Below are 25,934 nucleotides of genomic sequence, written 5' to 3' on the forward strand. Positions count from 1 at the left end.
TATTTTTTGGGTATTTAAAAATTTTTCCAAATAAAGAGTTTGGTTTTTGTTTTGTTTTGTTTTTAAAGCAATTAAAAATACTGCTTCTCTTGACCCTACTTCAGAAAAGTCAGGAATCTGTTTGGTCTGTTTTAAGGCTTGATTGTCAGGACAGTAGGTAGAAGAAGAAAGAGCCAGTCCTTTAGTCAATTCATAGAGACAGAAAGTAGAAAGGTGGTTATCAGGGGTTGGTGGAGGGAAACAGGGAGCTGTTTAATGGGTATAGAGTTTTCCGTTTCGCAAGATGGAAAGAGTTCTGGAGATTGGCTACACAACAGTGTGGATGTACTTAATGCTACTGAACAGTACAGTTAAAAACGGTTAAATGGTACATTTTCTGTTATGTGCATTTTAATATAATTTTCTTTAAATGCCATTTAAAAAAGAGAGAGGAAAAAAACAAAAAAGCCAGTGTGTGAGTGTCACTCCTGAGGCTTGCTGGCTTACAGTGTCTGGCCGCTGTGGCCTAGTCTGTGGTTAAGAGTTTAGATCACTTGGTGGCCTCACGGTCATCAGTCCACTAACTAACTCTATGACCTGCCCAAGTGTGGCTCAGGCTCTCTTTGCACCAGCCCCTGGGAGCGTGGGAGCAATCAGTCAGCTGGTGTGCAGAGCATCCTCAGAGGTGTTGTTTGTATGTTTCACCACTGCCACCAACAACTAGGGGCTCGCGTGCATGTGGCTGGCCTCCCAGATTCAGGGTGAGTGCCCTGATAGGCTTAGGATTTTTTTTTCTTAACCTTAGTGTGTTGACAGTGCTCCCAGTGTTCAAATTTGGGACAGTGTGAATATCCAAAAAGAAAAATGTAGATGAAATGGGTAGAAATTGTTAAAAATTCTTTTTTTCAACCCCAATGTAATAATTTATTCAGGAAGGGATCCTCCATGGATGCGAAAACCGTTGAGTTAAAGGCTGTTGGGAAACAGGATATTCACTTATTCTTGAGGTGTCACCTCACAGATGACTTATTAATTTCACAGGAGAATGGTACCTTTAACATGGAGAGATCTGATGTCAGCACCTTAACCAAGCGATCAAATGTAGCATCGCTATTGCTGGGACAAACTGATGTTGTTTAATTCCTGATGTGATCTGTTAAGAGGGACAAAACGTCACCTCTGTAGTTTTCTTGCTCAAACCGTTTGATCATGAGGAAACAATCAGGGAATCCAGAATATGGGACATTGTACGACTGGCCTGGATTCATCCAAAGAGTCCATGTCATGAAAAACAAACAAAGAATGGGACCAAAGGGATGTAACAGACACCATGTGTAGCCTTTTGGATCTGGATCAAAAAAACAAAGGTTAGGGGCTTCCCTGGTGGCGCAGTGGTTGAGAGTCCGCCTGCCGATGCAGGGGACACGGGTTCGTGCCCCGGTCCAGGAAGATCCCATATGCCGCGGAGTGGCTGGGCCCGTGAGCCATGGCCGCTGAGCCTGCGCGTCCGGAGCCTGCGCGTCCGGAGCCTGCGTTGCTCCGCAACGGGAGAGGCCACAACAGTGAGAGGCCTGCGTACCGCAAAAAAAAAAAAAAAAAAAAAACAAAGGTTATAAAGGCATTTTGGGGACCCTTGGGGAAAGTCAAATATGGATTGAATGTTAGAAAATGTTAACTACATTAATGCAGATGTTCTTGCAATTGCTAGTAACATTATGATTAGGTCGGAAAATGACCTCAGGGATGGATGCTGAAATATCCAGGGGTGGCATGTCATGCCTGCAACTTAATTAAAAAATGGTCCAGTAAAACCAATATTTATATACCACACACACACACACACACACACACACACACACGGCAGTTGTGTGGCTCCATGTCAGCTGTTGGTGAATCTGGGGAAGGGTCATCGGGGTTCATTGTTTCAGTTCTTTCTTCTTTCCTGTGGATTTGAAACTTCCAAACAAAAAGTACATCAAACAAGTTGAAGACAGTCTGTGGCTCTTGTCTGACTTGCAAAGACTCGGACTAGTGTACCCCACCCCTCCTGGGGGACCTGCCTAAAGACTCCCAGGCATCTGCTGTCTGTGCCATTTTGTCAATAGGGAGCAAGCAGCTGAGTGGCGGTGCTCGGTGGTGGCGGGCTGGGGACAAAGGGCTGCCGGCTCACGGTCATGGGAGGAGGGGAGGAAACGTCTGCCGGGCACGTGCAACACCAGGAAACTCATAAAATCTTTGCTGGCTGTGAAATGTGTTGTTCGCTAAGAGCAGGGGCTGTAAGGTCACTCCTAGGTGTGGAGCTGAGTGCTTGCGTGAGCTTTTTTCTCTGAGCCTCCTGGGGCTCCGAACAGAACCTACCTGGGAGGATCTGTTGTGTGTCCAGCGCAAGCCTGGTTCCCAGCCCCAGCATGGGAGCTCTGTCCATTTCTGTGTGCTGGGTACTTCTTACAGCACTTTGCATCCTGCATAGCTATGCTTTCTCCGTGTGGGGCGGATTCCTAGAGAAGAAATGAACAACCTGTGGAGTTTAGTGCTTTTAGGTCCAGGGTCAACCTGTCGAGGATTCAGACCCAGCTCCGCCCTGCTCTGCAGTGCGGTGGGTCCCCATGTAGCCTCCCCAGTGTGGGGAGCAGAGAGAGCAGATGAATCAGATTCCTCAGTAATCCACGACCCCCTTCCATTTTGAGGGTGATCCCTTTGGGGCCTGGTGGCTGCGGAAAAGGCAGAACTCTGAAGGTTTGAAAAGCACTGAGGGCAGGGAGAAAATTAATCTGATTGAGCACATCTGCCATCGGAATAGATTGCTGGCTGCCAGCAAGACCGTGGAAGGGTCTTGGTGCCACCGCTGGCACAATGCAATAGTGATGCTACATTTGCTCGCTTGGTTAAGGTTGCTGACACCAGATCTCTCCATTTTAAAGGTCCCAGATGCAAAGGTTTCTGCCAGAGCGGTGACCTTCACCGTGCCACCCTCTGCTCTGGGAAGAAAAGAGCTCTAGCTATCAAGTGCCTGCGAACAGCATTGGCTCAGGTCAGCCCAAGGTTCAGGGAAACCTTGACAATTGTGCAAGAAAAATATTATTTTCTTTCTTTTTAATTTGCATAAAGAATAAGTGAATTGTTGGAGAAAAAAAGAGCAGACACAGATAATCAGAGAGCATCGGAGAACAATTCAAATGGCCTACAATTCAGCTATCCAGAGAGAACCATTCATTCTCTCAACAAATAGGCATTGGGCATCTACTGTGTGCTGGGGACTGTGCTGGCACCTCGGGGCACACCTTCAAATACGTGGGACGTGGTTCCTATCTTTCTGGGGCTCACACTTGTTAATGACCTATTAATGGTCAGGTGCTGGCCACTGATACTGCTATTTGAGATGAAACAATCTGAGTGTGAGAAGTGCATTGATGACACCCAGCGGCCTCTGAACTGAGCTCTGGAGGACACATGATAAGGGGGTGAGGGGATGAGCACGCCCGCTGGAGGAGGGGCCAGATTCCAAGTGTGGCTGGATCTAGTGCTTGGGGACAGTGAGGGGCCCTGAGGCTGCGGAAGGCAGCAAGGCCTGGTCAGCAGGGTCCCCCCTACCCAGGATTTCAGCGTTCAGCGTTGGGCAAGGGGCAGCACTGTCCTTACCTTTTCCTGCCTGAGTTGCCCTGGTACAAGGCAAGGGAGTAAGGTGTGTGCTCCGCCGGCAGGGCCGCGGATGGGGCTCTGGAAGGAGATGAGTCTGGGTTGCTTTGCTGTAAGCCGCTTCGGAACCGGTCAGCATCGTCTCTGCTCCTCCGTGGCAAGCACTAGAGCTTCACGTCACCATCTCTGCCCACCCAGTGGGCTGTTGCCTGGCTCCCAGAGAAGAAGGATGCAGGCTTCCCAGAGTCAGTGTTTCATTTCTCAGTGACGTCTTTTGAGGCCTTCATGAGGAATGTGTTGTATCTGCTGCAAGGCCGCCTGCCTGAAGTGGTTACTTCCTTATCTCTCAGCGAGCCTGAGCGTCTGCTGAGAACTGGGTCAGGGGGAGCTGGCAGTTGAGCACAGGTGTGTGGATGATTTGTTGGCTGTTCCCTTCATCGGCACACATGTGTGCTCGGAGCTCAACTTGGTTGCCCACTGCCTCTTCCGACACCTGCTCCCGCAGCTGTTCTGCAGCCAGTGAGGTTAGGCTTGGAGGCCAAGGTGACCAGAACCGAGGCCACCACCATCGATGTGGGCATCGGGCAGCACGTGGGGACCATGGTCAGGGAAGGTTTCCAGGGGGCAGTGGCTTCGAGGTGAAGGACGGGGTGAGCTTGGCGGAGTGAAGAGGGGATGGGGAAGGGTGCTCTGCGCAGAGGGGCTGTGCGGACAAAGGCTCGTAGGTGCCAGGTGCGTGGTTCCCCCGAGTGAGGGTTCCCCCGAGTGAAGGTGTGGTGTCTGCACGCCCCCTGCCTGCAGAGCCCTCCACAGCAGAGGCTGCCACTAGGGCCTTCCACAACTGATGACTGCCAGGGGGACATTGCTATGGAAGTCCTCGATTCCTTGACCCTTGAGTGGGATAACCCCAGGCTTGTGTTTTATTTCTGTTTGTTTGTATCTAGCGTCATGCGGATTTATTTCCTGCAGATTATTTCCAGGACCTTCCAGTATGAGGTCATTGTTCTCTTTCAGTACTTCCCGAGCTGTGTGACATGTCTGTCTGTAGGGTTTCGCATCTTTTTTGCCACTGTGCATTGATATGAATGTATTCCAGTTGTCTGTTCCTGCAAAGCAAATCACGCCAAAACTAAGTGATTTAAAACAACAACGATGTGGGTTGCTTGGTGGTTTCTGTGCTGGTATTACCTGGACTCCTTCGTACAGTTGCTGGAGGATCCGCTGGCCTGGAAGGTCCAGGGTGGCCTCATTCACGTGTGTGAGAGTCGGTGCTGGCTGGGCTGTTGCCTGGGCATCTTGGTTCTCCTCCTTGTGGCCTCTTCACCTCCAACAGGCTAGACTTGATTCCTTGCACAGAGGTCTGGGAATGGCACTCCAGGCGGGGCAAAGGCAGAAGATGCAAGACCTCTTAAAGCCTCGCTTTGGGAGTTACATGACACCACTTTTTTTGTTTTCCAGTTTTATTGAGATACAGTTGGCAGACTGCATTAGTTTAAGGTGTACAGTGGTTTGATATATGCATATATTGTGAAATGATCACCACCATAAGTTAACATCCATAATCTCACATAGTTAGACTCTTTTTTCTTGCAATGAGAACTTTTCAGATCCACTCTTTTAGGAACTTTTCAAATGTGCAGTACGGTTAAGTGTAGTCAGTATGCCTGACGTTGCATCCCCAGGACTAATTTATAACTGGACGTTTGTCCTTTCTGACTATCTTCACATCCCCCACCCCCTCCGGCAACCACCAATCTGCTCTCTGTATCTGAGTTTGTTTTTTTAAGATTCCACATGTAAGAGATATCATAACAGTATTTGTCTTTCTCTGACTCTCTCATTATTCACTTAACATAATGCCCTCAAGGTCCATCCATGTTGTCCCAAATGGCAGGATTTCCTTCTTTTTAGGGCTGAATAATATCCCATTGTATTATAAATACCATATTTTCTTTATCCATTCATCTGAAAGGGGACACTTAGGTTGTCTTGGCTGTTGTGAATAATGCTGCAGTGAGCATAGGGGTGCAGAAACCTCTTCAAGATCAAGTGCCCTTTTGGCTTTTGTCCCTTTCCTGTCTTCTCCTACTTACAGATCTTTCCTAGGCTCACATCCCAAGCAAACTGTGTGTGGGGGAATCCAAACTAAAGAACCCATTGACAGAGTTTAAACTCAGTATTGAAGATACTGGGGAGCCCCTGAAGGACTTTTCCACGTCTGGAGGGACAGGACCAGATTTGCAAGGTCACCGTGACAATGGCCGCCTGACCAGTCCTGAGGCTGAATTAGTGAGGACCAGATGGGAGGGCCACCTTACTCCCCAGGCCCTTGCTGCTGTTGCTAACTGCTGTCGATCACCTTCTGTGATCCTTATTGCTGGTCTGAACATTTGGTGTGAGGTTTCCCATTGACTCTGACAAAATCTTTAGGATGTATAAGTTCCATTTTACATGTGAGAGAACTGAGGCACAGAGAGGGTGAGACACCTTTCCATGTCCACACAGCACAGCTGGAAGTGATGGCCTGGGGATTCAAGCCCAGGTGTGACAGATCTGGAATGTGTGCCTTTGGGCTTGCTCTTCTCCCTGCCAGCACCGTTCAGGTACTTTAAGGTGGGCTTTTACAGCAAGTGTTGTAAAAGTCCCAGTAACCTCTGCTTCTCCCTCAGGTAAGTTCGAGGATAGGGAAGACCACGTCCCCAAGCTGGAACAGATAAACAGCACGAGGATCCTGAGCAGCCAGAACTTCTCGCTTACCAAGAAGGAGCTGTTGAGCACAGAGCTGCTGCTGCTGGAGGCCTTCGGCTGGAACCTCTGCCTGCCCACGCCTGCCCACTTCCTCGACTACTACCTCCTGGCCTCCGTCAGCCAGAAGGACCACCACTGCCACAGCTGGCCCACCACCTGCCCCCGCAAGACCAAAGAGTGCCTCAAGGAGTACGCCCACTACTTCCTAGAGGTCACCCTGCAAGGTGGGGCTGATGTCAGGGCCTGTCCGCCCTTCCCCCCCACCACATGGGGGCCGGGGTCAGGGGCCCTGAGAGACCTGCGCCAGGGAGTCCTTGCTGATGGGGGCCCATCCACCCAAATCACCAGATCACTCCACTTGGCAGGGATCAGCAGGGAAGGAGCAACGATTCAACCATGTGTTAGCAGTAACGTGTAAAAGAGAAGTAGCAGCTTGTATGCAGGCAGCTGGTAGCCTATTTACTGATCACCTGGTAGTTTTTGTTTTGTTTGTTTTTTTAGTGGTACGCGGGCCTCTCACTGTTGCGGCCTCTCCCGTTGCGGAGCACAGGCTCCGGACGCGCAGGCTCAGCGACCATGGCTTACGGGCCCAGCCGCTCCGCGGCATGTGGGATCTTCCCGGCCCGGGGCACGGACCCGTGTCCCCTGCATTGGCAGGCGGACTCTCAACCACTGCGCCACCAGGGAAGCCCTGGTAGTTTTTTATACACTAATCTGGAACACAATGCAAATCCACAAGTAGGTCACTCCGGAAGAGCTGTCATTATACAGGTAGGGTGGGAGAGAGGATTATGTTTACATCTGCTTTAGCAATAAACTTTTGCCCTGCTTGGGGACTTTTATTTGAAGTATCTAAAGATCTAGGTATTAAGTACAACACTAGGTCAGAAATACTGTTGATACAACCACCTGATAACCCACTGCAAACCGAATATCAATAATATCAGTAACAACATCAACAATTGTGATATCAAGCATTAAATGAGCACTTACCATGTACCAGGCACCTTATTTTAGTGCTCTGCATGCATTGTCTCGTTTGAACCTCACAACGACTTCACATGAAAATCATTTGTGCTATTCTCATTTTACGAATCAGTTTCCTTAGTTGTTACTCAAGACGTGAAGTAACTTACCCAAGGCCATTGCTGGAATTTGAACCTGGGGAGTCTGACTCTGTGTCTGTAACCATACCACCCTGCCTAATTCATACTTTAACAGGCAAATGTTGAAATCATTGAAAGTCATAAACAGTTTAAGACAGCATAATAATGCGCTGATAACTGACTGTTCTTCATGAGAATTGTGGGAATTTCAACGGTTTGCCTTTGCACATAAGTAGTCCCAGCTTTGCCATGTTGCCAGATATCAAAGTAGGACGTTAAGATTTCTCAGATCGTTTTCCAGTGTGTACATGTACCAAAACATCACGCTGTACACTATAAATATGTACAGGTTTTATTTGTCAATTATACATCAGTAAAGCTGGGGTGGTGGTGGGGAGGATTCCCCAGTAAGCATAAGTCAAGTTCCAATTTTAGTTAAGAATATCAAACACTTACAGGCATTCATTCATTCTTTAGTTCTTTCAACAGATTGTTAGTGAGTGCCTACTGAGGGCCAGGCTTTGTTACTAAGTAGCCTTCAGTCATAACCTCAAAAAGAAGCCTTTGAAACAGTGTGTCGGTCACCCCTAACAGCCAAAGGAAGGAACAGGTGTTTGGCAGTTCTGCTTGTAGCCCATCAGCAAGCCCACTGCAGCCCCTAGAAGCCAGGGATGGTATTTTGAAAACTGCTGCTCTAGGCTGACATAAGAAATCCCAGACTGATAGAGCCAAGGTGTTTTAAGATTCAAGAATGGAAATTCATGCTGTTTTAATTTTTCATCGTGTGTGTGTGTGTGTGTGTGTGTGTGTGTGTGTGTTTGCGGGAGCAGTGAACAACCTTGGACCTGATCATTTGTCTACCAGGGAGCACAAGGCAGGACTCCAGGACCAGGCTTTCTGATGCTGACTCTTTCTCTGTGATTCTCTTTCAGATCATATTTTCTACAAATTCCAGCCTTCTGTGGTGGCCGCAGCCTGCGTCGGGGCCTCTAGGATTTGCCTTCAGCTTTCTCCCTACTGGACCAGAGACCTGCAGAGGATCTCAAACTACTCCCTGGAACATCTCAGCACATGCATCGAAATCCTGCTGGTGTAAGTTCCCCTCCTGATCCTTTGTGTTTCGGAAATACCGAAGTTCCACTTGCTCATAAGACCCACTTCAGGCAATTTCCTGGAGGCTTATGGTGGGTTGATGGCTCACGGAAAGTGGGCCGTGGTGACTCCTGACAGAATTGGGATTCGGGGAGTTGGTCCCTCCTATTTTGAGTAGCTTTGGGTTTGCAATTTGTAGGTCAAGAGTGTAGCCGCAGAAGGGCTCTGTGCACATCTTTCTGAGTGTCTTGGGCTCTTTGACCCAGTGTATCAGTCAGTCTTCTGGGTGATTATACTGAGACACTCTCATTATGAGCTGCTTTTCTCAGACATGGCCACAAAGCTGACTCTTAGCCAGCTAAGCCCAGGGTGGCTTCACGTAAGAGGCCACAGCCTCCTTGCAAGGGTCCTTGGGAATCTTGGGGAGGAAGTGTTCATTGTTTCAGAGAGGATGCTTAAAGGCATCATAGACCGAACACCCTGAAACTGATATCGGAAGCAAAAGAGCTCAGTAGTGACTGCAGGGAGGAGGGCAGAGAGGACAGAAAGCCCTCGCCTGGCTGCACCTGGTCTCTCTTCCACCCAACGGCTGGTGGCATCTCCTGGATGCTGGCCCCGCTGACCACGGGCCAGCCGCTGAAGAGCCACCTCTCAGCCTCCTGGTGCAGCTGCCTTTGTCCCATTCCTCTGGAATCAGTCCTGTGCCCTAGCCCTTGTTTTAGAATCTTTGCCTTCTAGAGGGTGCCCAAAGCTGGAGAACACGGTCTAGCCTGAGTGAGGATGGGTGCCCCTGGATACTGAGCCACCAGCCCTGCCTCTTCCCCAAGGCTGTCCCCTCTGGGGTAGCCCCCTGCTCAGACCTGCTGCAGCCTCCACTTGTTCCTTTCTTACCGAAGCCTCTAATTGATTTGTTTTCCCAAAAAGATTTACTACGGGAAGCTTTTTTTTTTTTTTTGAGATGGCAAAAGACGTGTTCCATCCCCCTTTTCAGATGGAGACACTTAGGTCCCTGGGGGCAATCTGCTTGAAATCTGCTAGCTTAGCTGGGGATGGAGCTGGCTGGAAGTGCCTTGAAGGCAGAGGTTGTGCTCACCTAAGCACTGGGAGCTCTGCCCTCTTAGGGCAGGCGCTGTGCCCAGTGTGGGGATGCAGCGATGAGCAAAAGCAGATGGGTCGAAGCTCGAACTCTGCACGAGGGACCAGGTAGTGACTGGAAATTATCATCTGCGGTGTTGACCACCAAGGTGGGGCAGTGCAGAGGGGCTGCAGGGACAGCTAGGCTAGTCTTGAGGGGTCAGAAGAGGGTTTTTGTAGGAAGCAGATCCAAGCTGAGATCTGAGGCCTGAGTTTAGTCAGAGAACAGCTGAGGCAGTGCTTCAGGCAGTGAGCCCAGGCTGGGAGAGGCCCAGCAGTCACAACACATGGGTCTCCTGGCATCCCCCTCAGCAAGGCAGGTGTCTGGTGCTGGAGCCTCTGACCTCCCAAGTCTCACCCAAGTCCTTTCCTTTCAGAGCTTATGACAACATCCTCAAGGATGCCGTCGCGGTCAAGAGCCAGGCCCTGGCGATGGTGCCCGGCACACCCCCAGCTCCCACCCAGGTGCTGTTCCAGCCACCCGCCTACCCCGGCCTCAGCCAGCCGACAGCGATGGCCCTGGCCCAGTTCCAGACCCCCGTGCAGGACCTGTGCGTGGCCTATCGGGACTCGCTGCAGGCCCACCACTCGGGGACCCTGCTCTCAGGGGGCAGCGGCTCATCCCTCCATGCCCTGTACCCCACCCTCCAGCCCCTGGACGTGTGTCCCGTGCCGCTGCCCACGTCCCTCAGCATGCACATGGCTATTGCAGCTGAGCCCAGACACTGCCTCGCCGCCACCTACGGGAGCAGCTACTTCAGCGGGAGCCACGCGTTCCCTGCGGGCTGTTTCGACAGATAGGGCACCTTTAGCCACGCAGGGAGGCCTTGGAGATCTGGGCAGAGGAAGAGGATGCTGACGAAGGGAGCTCAGCCCAGTGAGGCGCCTGGGAGGCGCCTGTCCCCGCAGAGCCTCAGGACCCTTGAACGGAGAGGGTGCATGCTCTTTTTAAATAAAACTGACCTGGGGCAAAACAGGCAGTGACATACCTCACCCAAGAGCATTGCTCTGGAAAACGTCTTCCACGTGTGGCTGGGATGCAAGGGGATGGCTCGGTGGCCAGCCCCCGGAGAGGGGCCCAGCGGGTCGAGAAAGACCTGGGAAGAGGCCAGGAGACTGGGGACTGGATGCAGACCAGCAGTTGATGAGCACGTCCAGGTTTTAGCATCAAAGACTCCTTTATTCTTTGCTGATGGCAGCTACACCACTGAAAAGGGGGCAGCCTGATGTGTCTCCAGACCCCCGGTAGATGATATCTGGGGTGCTTTTCTTCCCCTGGCTCCATCCACAGGGGTCTGTGTGTGTGTTCGTGCCCGAGCGTCTGTCTGCCTTCCGAGGCACAGTGGGCAGCTGTCTTGTTGCTTTGTTATGGAACCTAAAACCCTCTTCAGCCTTTTAGATATTTCACATGCTGCTGCTTCCCAAAGTGACCTAGCTTTCTGTTCAGTAAGATGTCTTGTTTACATGCTGTATCAGGGATTTTGTGATACTTGAAAAGTCCTTAGGAGAAAAATGATGGTGATTGCCACACTGCCTGTCCCACGCAAGGGCTGTAGATTTTTAACCTGGCTTGGGGCAGACCTGTGGTTAACCACAGAGCGCCCTTTGCAAAAGCGTATAGTTGGGGAGAACCACTTTCCAGGCTCTCGGTTCTGGAAGATTCCACGTCTTGGATGCTCTGTTCACCTGTAGGACTTCGATAACCACCCAGAGGAGGAAGCTTGTTGAAAAGTAGACAAAGATTTAAACCCAGCAATACTCACGTCCTTCCACCGCATGCATCTCCTGCTTGAGGCTAAACCCAGCCTCAGCCTCAAGTTTGGCTCAGAGCAGAGGCTCATAATGTGGGATTGTATGCTTGATGCCAACTGGCTTTGGGGATTTGGGGGTGTGCAGGGTCTGTTACACGACTGACAGCCAGTGACGGGATGGATCAGAAGCCAGTATTTGGGTCTCTGCAGTGAGAGGGCTCTCAGGAAGACTCTTGGAAGCATGTGCAATATGTTTTTATTCTGACTCACGGCTTGTGCTCAGCGTGTTTTATGTTTTGGTTGGTTTAGGGTCAGAGGTCCCATTATTCACCCCCTAGGACTGGGAGGTGCAGAGAACCACGAAGGCGGTTTTTGGTTGGGTTTTTTTTTTTTTTTTTGAGAAGAACCCATCTTAGTTTTCTTGACTTGGTTGCCGGTCCAGGAGACTGGCAGGGGGCCTGCCAGAAGTCGGATCTGAAGGCGGTTTTCAGAGCAGATGGGAGCCTCAGCGTGGAAGCTGAGTAAGGAAGAGCCTGGACGTGGGCGGTGCGGGGCCGCTTTGTCACACTAGCATAGGAAAGTGCACATTCATTTGTTGTTTTCTCTTTTTCTTTTGCCAGCCTCCTTCTATTTATGTGCAACTAGTTTGGATTCCAAGTTATTGTGTTTGTCTTTTCTGGGGCTGGGCGCTTGGGAGGGTCCGTCCATCCGTGTCGTCGTCACCCCCCCAGTAGAACCTCACAGCCAGCCCAGCCCCTAAAAAAAGTGGTCCCGCAATAAACACATCACCTGCTCGTGCCCTCTCTGGGTTCTCTTCCTGGCCTTCTCTCAGCCAGCCCTCCCTCCCTCTCCCACGTCAGCCTCCGGGGATGGGCACCCACACTGGTGCCAAGAGGTTGTGGGCTTGGGTGACAGCAAGACGGGCTCCTGCCCTCGGAGCTGGAGCTGGGCCTCCCTGGGACGCGGGCTGGGCAGTGGGAGTGAGTGAGGCTTGACATCCCAGCTCTGAATCGGGTGGGGTTCTCCAGAAAAACAGAACCCATTATGGAGGTAGTGAGAGTGATTTAGTTTAAGGAAATCGGCTGAACATCACAAATGCCTGGATTAAGGTCAGGGTTAAGGTTCCACTTCCTCATACCCTCTGGGTTCAAAGTCCATCTCTCCAAAGCCATCTATTCTGTCATCTGAATGCTCCCCTCTCTTGATCCCTTATATCAGTGATTCTCAGCGGGGCTCATTTGTGCCCTCCAGGGGACTTTGGGCAATGTCTGGACATATTTTTGGTCGTCACAGTTGGGAGAGGGACATGGTTGGCATTCAGCGGGCAGAAGCCAGGGATGCTGCCCAACATCCTACAACGCACAGGACAGCCCCCACACTAAAGAATGGACTGGGCCCAGATGACCGCCGTGCCATGGTTGAAAAACCTCAGCCCACAAGGTCACCTTCCAAAGAGGTCTTTGTCATCCCCCAGGTCTCTTTCCTTACCCCTTTGTTTTCATCATAGCTGTTAAATCATGTGGAACGATCTTGTTAGTTTGTTTACTGGGTTTGATGGCTGTGCCCTAAACCACCTGCAGCCGATAGAATATATAGCTACCTGGTGATCGTGACACTAATCACCCAGCTGACGTTTATTCAGCGTTTGCTGTTTATAAAGCACTCTGCTAAGGCATTTGCTCATACTATTTACTATAATCATCCTAGTAACCCTACAAGGCAGCTGTACCTTACAGATCAGAAAACAGGGCCACAGAGTTCTTTGCCTAAAGACAGTGTGGTGAAGGAAGGAGGCACAATTCAAACCCAGGCAGCCTGGAGCTGCCCCGCCGCCCTGAGATGCCTCAGTCGTGTTTTGAATAAGTGCAAGGCTCCAGCTGGCCGTCCTGCTCACCTGGTGAAGAAGACACGACGGAATAATGGATATGGGTTCGCAAAAGAGTGGCCAGGCATTCGTGCTGCTGACTGACGGGGTCAAGGGGATTCTCAGAGTGTGCTCAGCAGCAAACGTACAGAAACATAGCTTTTGCACAGCTGCCACAGGCTAACGTGATTTACGGCTCCATCTGCCTGCCCCCAACAGGCTCTGATGTGGGAGGGGTTCCCCCAGCCCCATCTGTGAAGGTGAAGATCTAGGACCAGGCTTGGGGCTTCCCCAGAGCATCCCCTGGGAGGGACCCCACCTCTGGGCTGCCTCTGGTAATCCCTGGCACCAAGTTCCTGGGAAAGAATCTTACCAATCTCATTAACCTCATTCTCTGTTCCTCAGGGAAGCCATTTGTGACGAATTTCAGCAGAAAGGCCATAGCGTTTGGCAGGCGTCTCAAATCCAAAGGCCCACCAGGACCAGGCAGGTAACATAGTGAGTGAATCCGCTGGATGACTGAGACAGCGCGAGGTGATGGGGACTGATGAAGCCAGTGTGTCCCCTGTAGGGGGTGTGGCTTCTGTTCAGCTCTGGCTAATTACCTTTCAGGGATATAAGCCTTATGTTGCCACAACTTCAGGTTTTCAGAGAAACTGGATATCTGCACTTGCTAGGAAATCTAATTTTTCGTGATTTAAAAAAAATTTTTTTTTAATTGCAACGCAATAGAAGACCAATAAAACACACTGCAGGTTAAGGTGGTTCTTAGGCTGGAAGCTTGCAGCTTCTAGTGTACGGACAAGAACGTTAGCCCGAGAGGTGGAAGGTGCGAGTCTGTCTGCTCTTAGCTAGATGACCTTGAGGAAAGCTGCTTCTCCACTCTGAACTCGTCTTCTCATTTGTAAGGTGAGAAAGCTGTCAGCCTGGGCTACACTTCAGGTTTATGATAAGAAAGCATGGAATATGTGGCATCATTATTCAGCAGTGAGTTCTGTGACAAATACTGTAGATGAGTGGGCCTCTCCCTTTTGAGGAGGGGCCCAGATGAGCCCCAGAGCTTCACCGCCCCCCATCCCAGCTCTAGCTTTAAAGGAGGAAGAACTTAAGTGGTCAGCCATCTGCTGGCCCAGCTCGGACAATTGTTTCAGGCCCTGCCCTTACTAGAGCCACAGCAGGCAGTATATACTGGAGTCGGGCCTGCTACTCCCCAGCTGTGTGGACGAGGGCCGGTCAGTCCTCTATTCTAGATCTCAGTTTTTTCATCTGCAAAATGGGAGGGTTGGGACTGGAATGGTCTCCAAGGTCACACCTGGCTGGGGAGCACTTCAGAACAGTGACACCTCCCTGGTCTTTGTACCCAAAGTGTCCTGTTCTGCAGGTCTGCAGTGGGGCCTGGGCTATCCTTTTAATAGGACACCCAAGAGATGCACATGCACAGCCAGGTCTGGCCACATCTCTCTGCTCTAGAAGCTCTGACCTAGTGTGTTCCCAGTCACACCAGTAGAACCTCCAAGAAGGGCCCTGTTTAGTGAGCACTTACTGTGTTCCATGCCCTGTACTTGACACTTCTCTCATGGTCGCTTAATCTCCCTGCTCATCTTTTGTCCTCACGACAACATCATTATCACCATTTTCCAGATGAGGATACTGAGGTTCAGAGAGGCCCAGGGTCTCACCATGGGCAAGTGGTGTGGACTCAGTTTTGCACTTAGATATGCCAGACTGAGGAGCCTGTGGCCTCCGCATTGCCCCCGCCCCCAGAGGAAACACACACCCACACCATGGCCCAATCACTTGGGATTTCACTGCTCTCCCCCCTGCCCCACCCCCAGCATACAAACACCTCTTGGTATCCTTGGGGGCCACAGGTGTGTGGTGGAACGCCACCTAGTGGTAGTCTTTAAAGATGCTTTGAGAAGCCCCCATTTCACCAGATGAGCTTGGCAGGAGGGAAATGGTTGCTAGAGATGACTTCCAAGGGTCAGGGTGAAGGGCAACCGAACTGAGCAGGGAGTCACTACCGCACCTTGAACAGCACAGCAAAATGGTGAAGCGCCTCTAACTTTATGGAGGCCACTAGCGAGGATTTGTACCTTTTAACCTTGCAACTCCTCTGTCACCCGGGAAGGGAAGGTCTTATTAGCCTATTTTACACATGGACAAGACAAGATGCCAAGAAATACTGCAGCGTGCCCATGTGCCTTACAAGTGAGTGGAGGAGGCACTCCTAACACTTTGATCACCCTGGCTTGAGAATGACAGTGCTGATAATGGAGATGATGGTGGTCGTGGTCACAGTGGCTAGTATTTAATTTGTAGCATGGCGACTCTATTAGGTAAGCGCAGTTGTTTTCCCCGCTGACAAGGTAGGAAACTGAGGCTCAGAGAAATGGATGAACTTACCCCAAGGTGACACAGCTTCTAGGTGGTAGAAGAGGGATTTGAACCCTGCCAATGTGTCTCCAGAGTCGAAGCTCTTAACCACTGTCCCTTCTACTGGCTGAGGAAGCAACATGGACACTTCACCCCATCACACCTTACTCCACTTACCCCCATAAGCTGGAATGAGAAACTGTAGCCTCCATCAGCCAGTGATGCCCAGCCCTTCATTAATCTGCTGTGTGACCTTAGTGAATTTCTTCCCCTCTCTGAGCCTTGGTTTCTATATCTGTGTAATACAGAGTTTAAACTAGTTGAGCTCTGAGATCCTTCTAGTCCATGAATCTGTGACTCTGTAACACTGGCTGCAGTGTTTGAATTTGTCCTTGAATCGGTTACCAAAGTATAAACAATCTCTCTTCCCCCTCAGGTCTTTCTTTCTTTTCTACTCTTCTCCCTTCTCTCTCTCTCAATTTTCAGCCTATGGTTACCTCTCTGTTATTTAGAGACTTATTATCCAAGCTCATTATGAGTAATTATTCAGTCTGGAGGGGAAACAGCAACACTGCTAGTTTAATTTAATGCTTACCTAGTTAACTTAATTAGCAATAAGTCTTGGCAAAATGATGGCATTCACAGGATCCTGGCTAGGTGGGTGGGTGCAGGAGCCTGAGTGCTGTCCTTGGAAAGCAACAAGTTTCAGGGCACAATGTGGGGGGAGGCGAGGACTGAGCTGCCAGTGAGTTGGGCTGTGCTGTCCGTCCAAGTTGAGGCTGGCCCCTGAGAGTGAAAGGCCATAGATTACACAGGCTGCAAGGACCTGAGGTCAGGTGGCACTTATTAAGCACCTGCTGTGTGCCAGACCCTTCACAAGGTGTCGGGCAAACCTTATTTCTGATAACCCATATGTGGGACTTGTATATTCAAGATAATTTAGATCATTCAACTCTCTTTGTAGTATATATAGTACATTGTTGTATTATAATTCAACTTTGCAGTATATTTGTATATACTTTGCAGTATACTTGTATACTTTGTATATTTGTATATAGTTTGTAGTATATTTGTATATACTGAAGAGAGATCACCAGCACAAGTTTAGGTAGCATCCATTACCACCATACAGTTGACCCCCTTAACCATTTCACCCACCCACCTAACCTCCTTCCCTTCCAGTAACCGCTAATCTGTTCTCTGCATCTATGAGTTTGTTTCGTTTTATTTTGAAATCATACGATATTTGTCTTTCTCCATCTGACTTATTTCACGTAACATAATACCTTCAGGGTCCATCTGTGTTGTCACAAATGGCAGAATTTCATTCTTTTTTTATGGCTGAATAGTATTCCTGTGTGTGTGTGTGTGTGTGTGTGTGTGTGTGTGTGACAGAGAGAGAGAGAGAGAGAGAGAGAGACATCTTCTTTATCCATTCATCCACTGATGGACACTTAGATACTTCAACTCTTATAGTGAGTGCATTCTTCTCTTTTCAAGGAGTCCTGCAGGATTTTTGATTAGGGAAGGAGAGAGTTTCCCATTTGATGCTACTGGCTCTTGTAAGGTTCTTATGCTTTTCACTAAGGGAGGCCTCAAAGTCATGGCTTTGGCAGCAGAATCCAGCTAGAAGTCAACATTGTTCAGCTTTGACTTTTTTAAGTAGTCTTAGTCTATTTATGGCAAATGATGTTGGCTTTCCATGTATATAAGTGATATAAAGTTTCCATTGTAGTAAAAATAAGTGAGTTGCCATAGAGAAAAATATGGGGTAAAAAGAAGTCAGGGTGGGGCTTCCCTGGTGGCGCAGTGGTTGAGAGTCCGCCTGCCGATGCAGGGAACGCGGGTTCGTGCCCCGGTCCGGGAGGATCCCACATGCCGCGGAGCGGCTGGGCCCGTGAGTCCAGGGCCGCTGAGGCTGCACATCCGGAGCCTGTGCTCCGCAATGGGAGAGGCCACAACAGTGAGAGGCCCGCGTACCGCAAAAAAAAAAAAAAAAAAGTCAGGGTGGGGACTTCCCTGGCGGTCCAGTGGTTAAGACTCCACGCTTCCACTGCAGGGGACACAGGTTTGATCCCTGGTCCGGAACTAAAGATTCTGCATGCTGCATGGCGCGGCCAACAAAAGGAATAAAATAGAAGTTAGGGTGGTACCCAGATGGGGAATACTCCCAAGGAGTATGAAAGAGGAGAATGAAAAGAAGCGCATCAGGATTAGCGATTATCTAGCCACGGGACAGGCAGACCTCCCTCCTCTTCTTCCATGCCCCGGACAGACGCTGTAATCAGGCAGGGATGCCTGCTCAGTCCAAATGCTGCCTCAGAATCCTTCCTGATGCAGGGCTCCAGGCACCTACCAGGGGATCAGAGTGACCCTTCTGACCACCTTTCCCAGCCCACTGCAGCTTCTCCAAGTTTCTCCCAGGCCCCCCTGTCTAAGCCCTACTCTGACAGCTCACTTTCTGCCTGGCACTCCCATAACCCCTTTGCCATCTCATAGACTCCCATTTCTCCTCAGTCCCTCATTGGTCCTCCTGGCCCCCTCTTGTACCAGCAGATAAACTGAAACCCAAAGGAACGACTCCACAGCAGATTAGCAGAGAGCCACAGCCATGCTGAAACACCTTCCCTGGCTAAGCCCTGGTGCGTGCATCCCAGTGTCCGTGCAGCCTCGGGACCCAGCAGCGGGGAGCCCTTCCCCACCTTCCTGTGGCCCGTCTGAGGGTCAGTGTGCCACCCTTTCGAGGTGATATTTGTCTCTTGAGAGGATGGTCTCCACGCAGAGTGTGGATGGCAGGCTGGGGCGAGGGGTCCACAGAAGTGTGCCCGCCGTGCATGCTGAGCACCGCCTTTGCCCTCTCCCCGGGGCCAGGGGTCTTCTGTCCATACCCGTCTCCCTCTGCCATGACACAGGTCCCACAGAGATCTCAGGGCCAAGGTGTGGCCTGTGTAGCCATCGTCAGGGGTTTCCCACCCCCACCAGCCAGAACTGCCCCAAGACACCAGAGAACAAAGGCAGAGGCTCTGGAACGAGCAGAATGTCTGTTGTTACATCAGCTTTATTGGTGGCTTTGCGGCCCCCCGCGGAGCCCTGCCTACTAGCTCAGGCCAGCCTCTTGCTCACGCGCTCGTAGGACACACCTGCAACGGTGGAGATCTGGAAGAAGCAGCAGGAACAGGGGGTGTCAGTGCAGGGGCCCCAAGGTGACCATGGGGCCCAGAGAAGGTAGACCAGCTTCCAGTCCCAGCCCTGAGTGGGAGTGAGCCTGCTACACTGCTTCTCTGGGCCTCAGTTTCCCAATTTGTTACAGGACTCATTGTGTGGACTCTACATGGCCAAAGTGCTAACAGATGTTGGCGTGATGTGGCTTTTCATGGGATAATCTTCCACCCGTCTGTCCATATCAGTTCACCCATGCCAGGCGCATCTGCACGACACCAAGCTTGTCCCCATTGTACAGATGAGAAAACTGAAGGTTAGAGGAATCAGTCACCCCTCGAAGTCTGAGGGGCCATGCTCACCCTCTGCACCATTTAGCATTTATGGGGCCCCTGTGCTCGGTGATGGGAAGATACATTCCCTGTCCTCAGGAAGTGTAAGCATTCATGGAAGAGGCTGCAAGAGGATACTGTTCAGCCAAGGCCCGCTGTGTGTGGTGCCCTGGGCTCAAGGCCAAGACACGCTGTCCTGGGATGTATGCATAGCATCAGTTGGTCCAGATCCCCAGCAGGGGAAAGCAGCTTTCTTGTGAGGAGGGGTGGGTGGCAAATGGAGTTTGGTGGAAGCAGTTTTGTCAAAGGGCAGCAGTGTGAAGTGATGTGTGATTTGCATATGGGATGGATGGAAGATGAAGTGGAGGGGAAGGCCGGGGAGGAGGCTGGGGCACAGTCTAGAGGAGAGGTGATGAGAGAAGGGGTGCTGGTGGTGGGTGGAGACGGGAGGAGGGGTGCTTGCAAAATGCACCCATGTTGGTGGAGAAGGAGGGAGGTATCCAGAATGATTCTGGGCTTCCAGAGATGGGAGATCTGCAACCAAGACGGCTTGTCTCTGGTGCCTAGTCTCTGTGCGTGTGTGCATGCCTGTGCCTGCCTGCGTGTGTGCGTGCGTGTGCGTGTGTATAATGGCCCTGAACTCTGGGCTCTGCTCACACCATATAGGCTCCATGGTCAGGCGCCTCTAGGAATTAGGAAACGGGTTTGTTCCATTTGGGAAGATCAGTTCAGTTGGGCACAAATGTGCTCCATTCTCCTGCCTTGTGTTCTCCCTGCACTCCTTACAGGCTGGGGAGCTTTGCCTCTAGCTTTCATCAGGTTCTCCAAGAGGTTGATTTCCATCCAGAAGAAAATGTATAGTCACTTATGTCACACACACACACACATATGTATACATACATACATACACATAGATATATTTTTAAAACACTGTACATCTATTTATTTTTAGATTTTTTTTTTTAAAACTAAAATGAAGGGCTTCCCTGGTGGCGCAGTGGTTGAGAGTCTGCCTACCAATGCAGGGGACACGGGTTCAAGCCCTGGTCTGGGAAGATCCCACGTGCCACGGAGCAGCTGGGCCCGTGAGCTACAAATACTGAGCTCTGCGCGTCTGGAGCCTGTGCTCCGCAGCAAGAGAGGCCGCGACAGTGAGAGGCCCGCGCACCGCGATGAAGAGTGGCTCCCGCTTGCCACAACTAGAGAAAGCCCTTGCACAGAAACGAAGACCCAACACAGCCAAAAATAAATAAATGAATAAATAAATTTATAAAAAAAAAAAAAAAAAAAAAAAAAAAAACTAAAATGAAGGGGAGAAAGAAGACCCATTGGCCTGGGAAGAGCAGGCAGAGAATTTAGAAGTCAGCTGATGCGATCTGCCTCCACCACAAAGTAGCTGTGTGACCTTGGGCAAGTTAACAAGTGTCTCTGAGACTCTATGGCTTCTCTGTAAAATGGGAGTAATGCGAGGGCACTGAGCCTCTTGGGCCTTTTCTCTAGACTGGGCTTGAGATGAGGAAAACAAGGAAACAAGGGAGAGATTGAGAGACAGGGAGAGAGGACAGGGGGAGGCAAACCCTGCTTCCCTCATCACTTCCCTTCTGGAGAGGCTTGGGGAGGACAGACCAGACGTCCCCCAGGGGGACTCTAGCCCAGGACACAGGCTCACGAAGGGGGAATGACATGTAGAAACGCCTTCCTTTTCCTCTTAACCTCACACCATTTCTTTCACCTGGGGAAAACTTTGGAGCCCCAGGGAGAAGAGAGGGATGTGAGATGAGGGCCTTCCAGGGCAGCACCTCCAACCTGTGTTTACAGAGAATGGCATGTGGGAGGGGTCAGTCCACAGGTGTGTGAGCTGTCCCTGTCAGCGTTTCAAAAAATGTTTAATTAGTTGACAATGTTCGCTAGACTGGAAATTTCACTTGGAAGTGCCAATTTCCAGCTTCTCTTGAAACACCAAACCATCTAGCAGCAAGGGCCTAAAGTCCCTTGTGGAACTGGAATGAAGCGATGGCTACCCTTGCAGGGCCCACCCAGACTCCCCACTTCATTCACACTCTGGGAGGGGTCCAGACGTGTGTCCCTGCGGGGGGCGAGCGTGGGCACTGGAGTCAGACTGCCCAGAGCCAAATCCCTGCTCTGTCAAAAAACCTCTGTGCCCTCCGGCCAATCACTTAGCCATCCCGTGTCTCAGTTTCCTCACCTGCAAAATGGGGATAAAAATCCTTACCTAACAGGGTGATTGTGAAGGTCAAGTAAGGTCATGTGCACCCAGTGCTCAGTACAGAGCCTGGCCCATGGTTGGGCGGGGTGGGGGGGGTTGCACATAAAGCCAGCTGCCCAGAGGACCACCTCTTGGGGGCCGTGGCTGGGGGCAGAAAAGCATTCTCATCGATTTTGCCAGGAACCAGCGGGACACTCACCTCCACCAGCTTGCCATCCACGATCTCCGCAGTGTAGTTGTAGTGGGGGAAGTTCACCACCACCTTCCCACCCTCCATCTGCACAGTGGCCTGGAAGAGAAGCAGAACACAGAGTTGCAGAGCACCCCCCAAACACAGGCCAGCTGCCTGCTTGCGGCCTCAGCAATCACCCTTTAGGAATTAATTTGCCCTATAGACATCTGATTACATATATCCAAAGACATAGATAACCTGTGCAAGCTACTGAACCTTTCTGTGCCTTGTTTTTGTTTGTTTGTTTATTTATCTATTTATTTATTTTTGGCTGCGTTGGGTCTTCTTTGCTGCACATGGACTTTTTCTAGTTGCAGTGAGTGGGTGCTACTCTTGGTTGCGGTACGCGGGCTCTCACTGCGGTCGCTTCTCTTGTTGCGGAGCACGGGCTCTAGGCGTGCGGGCTTAGTTGCTCCACGGCACATGGGACCGTCCCGGACCAGGGTTCAAACCCGTGTCCCCTGCATTGGCAGGTGGATTCTTAACCACTGCGCCACCAGGGAAGTCCCTGTGCCTCGGTTTTCTCATCTCTAAAATAGGGGTAGTAACTGTACCTACTTCCTGGAGTAATGGGGAGGATTAAATGATTTACTATGATGCATATAAAGTGCTTAGAGCAGTGCCTGGCTTGGTGTTGAGCACCCCTTGTTAACTATGGAGTCAGTTATGATCATCATTTTTAGAACGATGCTAATGTCATCCAAGGGTGTTGATTGCAGCATTGTTTGTAATAGTGAACAACCTAAATATCCAACCTGTATTATCCACTGGTAAATACCCTAAAAATCTATTAATGAGGGAGTGGTAAGTAAATGCTAGCATTTCCATACTATAGGATACTGTACCACCATTAAAAAAGAAGACGCAAGTCAACATGTGCTGACACAGAAAGACATCTGTGAGAAGTTGTTAAATTTTGAAAATACCCAAGCGGCAGAATATGAATATTATGACTACGTATCCTCCACCTTGGCAGCCTAGAAGCCTGAAGGAGCAAAGTACTCTCTTGGCCAGGGTTGGAAGCTACAGAGGGGAATGGGTGGAAGACCCGGGCGACCAGTCTGGGTAGGAAGGGACAAACAACCACCTTTCAATTCTTTGCTACCCAAGACTGCAGTTTCAAACCCAGATGAGTCTGGTTCTAGGGCCTGGGCAATTAATCTCTAGGCCACACTGGAGGCAGCATTAAAATGTGGTTATGGAGGCTTCCCTGGTGGTGCAGTGGTTAAGAATCCACCTGCCAACGCAGGGGACACGGGTTCAAGCCCTGGTTCGGGAAGATCCCACGTGGCGCGGAGCAACTAAGCCTGTGCGCCACAACTACTGAGCCTGCGCTCTAGAGCCCGCGAGCCACAACTGCTGAAGCCCGTGGGCCACAGCTACCAAAGCCCGCACGCCTAGAGCCCGTGCTCCGCAACAAGAGAAGCCACCGCGATGAGAAGCCCGTGCACTGCAATGAAGAGTGGCCCCTGCTCGCTGCAACTAGAGAAAGCCCGCGTGCAGCAATGAAGACCCAGTGCAGCCAAAAATAAATAAATAAAATAAATTAATTTTTTTTAAAATGTGGTTATGCTCTACAGAACCAGACTGCCTGGTTATGCAGGCCCACCCCTGCTGTGGGATCCAGGCAGCTGTTTAATCCTATGACTCAGCCCAACTCCCCCATCTGTAAAATGGGGCAGTAACTGTAGCGACCTCATGGGCTTACCTGCATTAAGATGTGTGACAGATCCAGCAAATGTCTGCGATATATGTGTGAAGGATTCAGCAAATGTTAACAATTTTTACTATCATTATAGTGTCCATTATTGATGGTAGCATTAAAAACTAGGAGAGGCTGAACTGCCAAGTAACTCAAGCTGTTAAAGCTGGAGGCTAGACTCGAGAAGAAGCCTCAGCTCAGGGAGCAGCCCCCAGGGACATGGCGGGGACCAAGAATTCAGCCAGAATCCTGGCGAAGGAGGGAGGGGTGGCTAGCTGCCTCTCACCTTGAACTTCTTGCCCATCACGGTCTCCATGTCGCACTCTTTGCCGATGGTGAAATTGTTGGTAATGGAGGGGCCCCCGGGGTAGTTCTGGGACCAGGTGAAGGTCTGCCCGTCCTGCTGCACCTCTGAGATAGTCTTGAGGTTGCGACCCTTTTCAATCCTGTCGCTGGGGAGCCCTGGGCCAGGGGACAAGCAGAGTGGCCATGTAAGAGCTGCCTATGACTTGTGGCTTTGGGCACGAGCTTGCCTCCCCTACGGCAGGCTAGCCTGACAGTCGAGCACAAGCCCCATGTCGTGAGCCATGTGGCTTGGGCAAGTCACTGTCTCTCCCAGCCTCAGTGTTTTCATACGAAAAATGGGGATAATAAGGCCCATTTCACAAGGCTGTTGCAAGGATTAAATTACAGTGATTGTGTCTGGTAAAACTCCTGGCATATAGTTAAGAATAAATAATAACTGCTCTTCTGATAGTAGTAGAACAGAAATTTGCCAACCTCACAAATTTCTAAAATGAATGAGACCTTCAAGACTGTCTTGAAATGCTCTTGTTTTACAGATAAAGATTGCTACATCTAGACTGTTGTAGGTGAAGCCAAGTCACTGTTCCTTCAGGGCCAGTCCCAGTGATTGACTCAGAAGGGCTCTTGCCTTCCCAAGGCCCCAGGGCACACGGATCCCGCTCTTGGGGCCCATTTCCTACCAGGAGGTAGTAGACCCTGGTCCCCTGGGGCTGTCGTCAATCTAGACAACTGCACTGCCTCACACTTAGCACACCAAGATTTCTGCAGGATTGTCAAGTCCACTGTCTCTTTGGTTCTTCACAACCAGTGCTGCAAATCGAAGAGTCAGAAGAGTGGGGTCTTTGATCTCCAGCCAGAGTGCCTAGCACTGTAAGAGGCCCCCGTTTGCTCAGTGACTTAGTGAACGAGTGGCTTGTCAAACCTGATCTCTGTGCTCCCACCCCTTGGTCACCTTTCCCCAGGCAGGATGTGGTGACACCACTCATCATCTCATCCTCGGGTCCAGGGGGTCTAATGACATCTACCACTGATGCACAGTGTGACCTCGGGCGAGTCTTGCCGAGGCGCCCCATCAGTAACATTGGGTTGGTTGTGCGTGTAGCAGGCATTCAGTAAATGTTTGAATGAATAAACCAATCAACTCTCCACCTCACCCATTACTGGCTGTGTGACCTTGCACGAGTCACTCAACTTCTCTGAGCCTCGCAGACTTTGGGCTCCCTGTGCAGAGCTGGCCGTGACAGCCCAGCCCCAGGAAGGTGCTTTCAGGAGCTCACTCACCCAGGCGCTTCATGAACTCGTCATAGTTGTTCTCACTCTCGATCTCATACTTGCCAGTGAAGGCCATGCTGCCGGAGAGCTGGAGGCTCAGGAGAAGAAGGATGAGGAAGCAGGGCTGTGGTGCTGAGGAGTCTGGTGCCTCAGCTTATAAACCCTCCCAGATGCTGAGGCTCAGCCCCAAAGTCACCCCACTTCTCCTTCCCACCCCTGAAGAGGAAGCACCGGCAATTTTATGATGTAGGCAGGCAGCAGAAACCTGAGGTTATTCACCCTGGGGACTCATTGGCTGGAATCCCATTGCCACTGGCAAGGCCAGGGCCAGCTCTGCCACAGGGTTTGAGGTGTCATCCACCTCTGCCCAGCCCTCCCTCTATCCATGCTCCCATCTTCCCTCATTTACTCAGTCACCCCTGCATTCATCGACCAAAGTGCCTCGGGCACCTCATTTTGGGGCCAGCACTGAGGAAGCAGTGAGACATACCCCCTTCCCAAAACAGCCTCCAGTCTGGTCCAGGGACAAAACACACCTGCAGAGAACCCCTGTGCAAGCAGGATGGGATGTGTCCCGAGAGACGTGCAGATCTGGGGCCTGGGGCCTAGGGAAGGAGTGATGGTGTCCAGCTGGCTGGTGTAGCTTTGCATAGGAGATGGCATTTAATACAGGTCTTGAAGGAATTTGGATGTTTACAGAAGTGGTAAGGTTGGAAGACACTGAGAATGTAGGCAGGTAACATTCTAAGTTGAGGGAACAATGTGATGAAGGTGGGAAGGGCCACAATGAAAGGAAACAATGAGTTGTCCGCAGCAAAGAGCGCTTGAAGGAGAATAGGCACGAGATGGGTGTAGATGGTGCGAGCAAAGGGAAGCAGCTGCCCAAGGGCCCAGGGAGCTGATCAGAGGAGGCAGTGCCAGGTGCGCTGAAGACCTACTATGTGCCAGGCATGGGCTGGGAGCGTGGTGAATTTCACTCTATTCCAGCTTCACCACTGGGAGGGCTAGTAATTCAGCC

The 25,934-nt window shown here is 50.8% G+C and overlaps 2 protein-coding genes across 2 annotated transcripts in view; one reads left to right on the forward strand and one right to left on the reverse strand.

Annotated features, from left to right (window-relative positions):
- The window catches only part of CCNJL (cyclin J like), a 55,482-nt gene extending 43,235 nt beyond the window's left edge, over window positions 1-12,247 (forward strand). Inside the window, exons 4-6 of the mRNA XM_032627420.1 lie at window positions 6,285-6,587; window positions 8,402-8,561; window positions 10,073-12,247. Coding sequence (XP_032483311.1) covers window positions 6,285-6,587; window positions 8,402-8,561; window positions 10,073-10,496 — 887 coding nt within the window. The 3' untranslated portion in view covers window positions 10,497-12,247. The remainder of the gene's footprint in view (window positions 1-6,284; window positions 6,588-8,401; window positions 8,562-10,072) is intronic.
- A 6,484-nt stretch (window positions 12,248-18,731) lies between these two features.
- Window positions 18,732-25,001, reverse strand: FABP6 (fatty acid binding protein 6). The gene is made up of 4 exons (XM_032627427.1): window positions 24,926-25,001; window positions 23,625-23,800; window positions 21,604-21,693; window positions 18,732-18,842 (listed from the first exon to the last, which is right to left on the reverse strand). The coding sequence occupies exons 1-4, from the start codon at window positions 24,990-24,992 to the stop codon at window positions 18,789-18,791; spliced, it is 387 nt and encodes a 128-aa protein (XP_032483318.1). The 5' UTR covers window positions 24,993-25,001; the 3' UTR covers window positions 18,732-18,788.
- Window positions 25,002-25,934: the final 933 nt, after the last annotated feature.

This window comes from Phocoena sinus, chromosome 3, assembly GCF_008692025.1.
Source record: "Phocoena sinus isolate mPhoSin1 chromosome 3, mPhoSin1.pri, whole genome shotgun sequence".
In the NCBI taxonomy this organism is placed as follows: Eukaryota; Metazoa; Chordata; class Mammalia; order Artiodactyla; family Phocoenidae; genus Phocoena; species Phocoena sinus.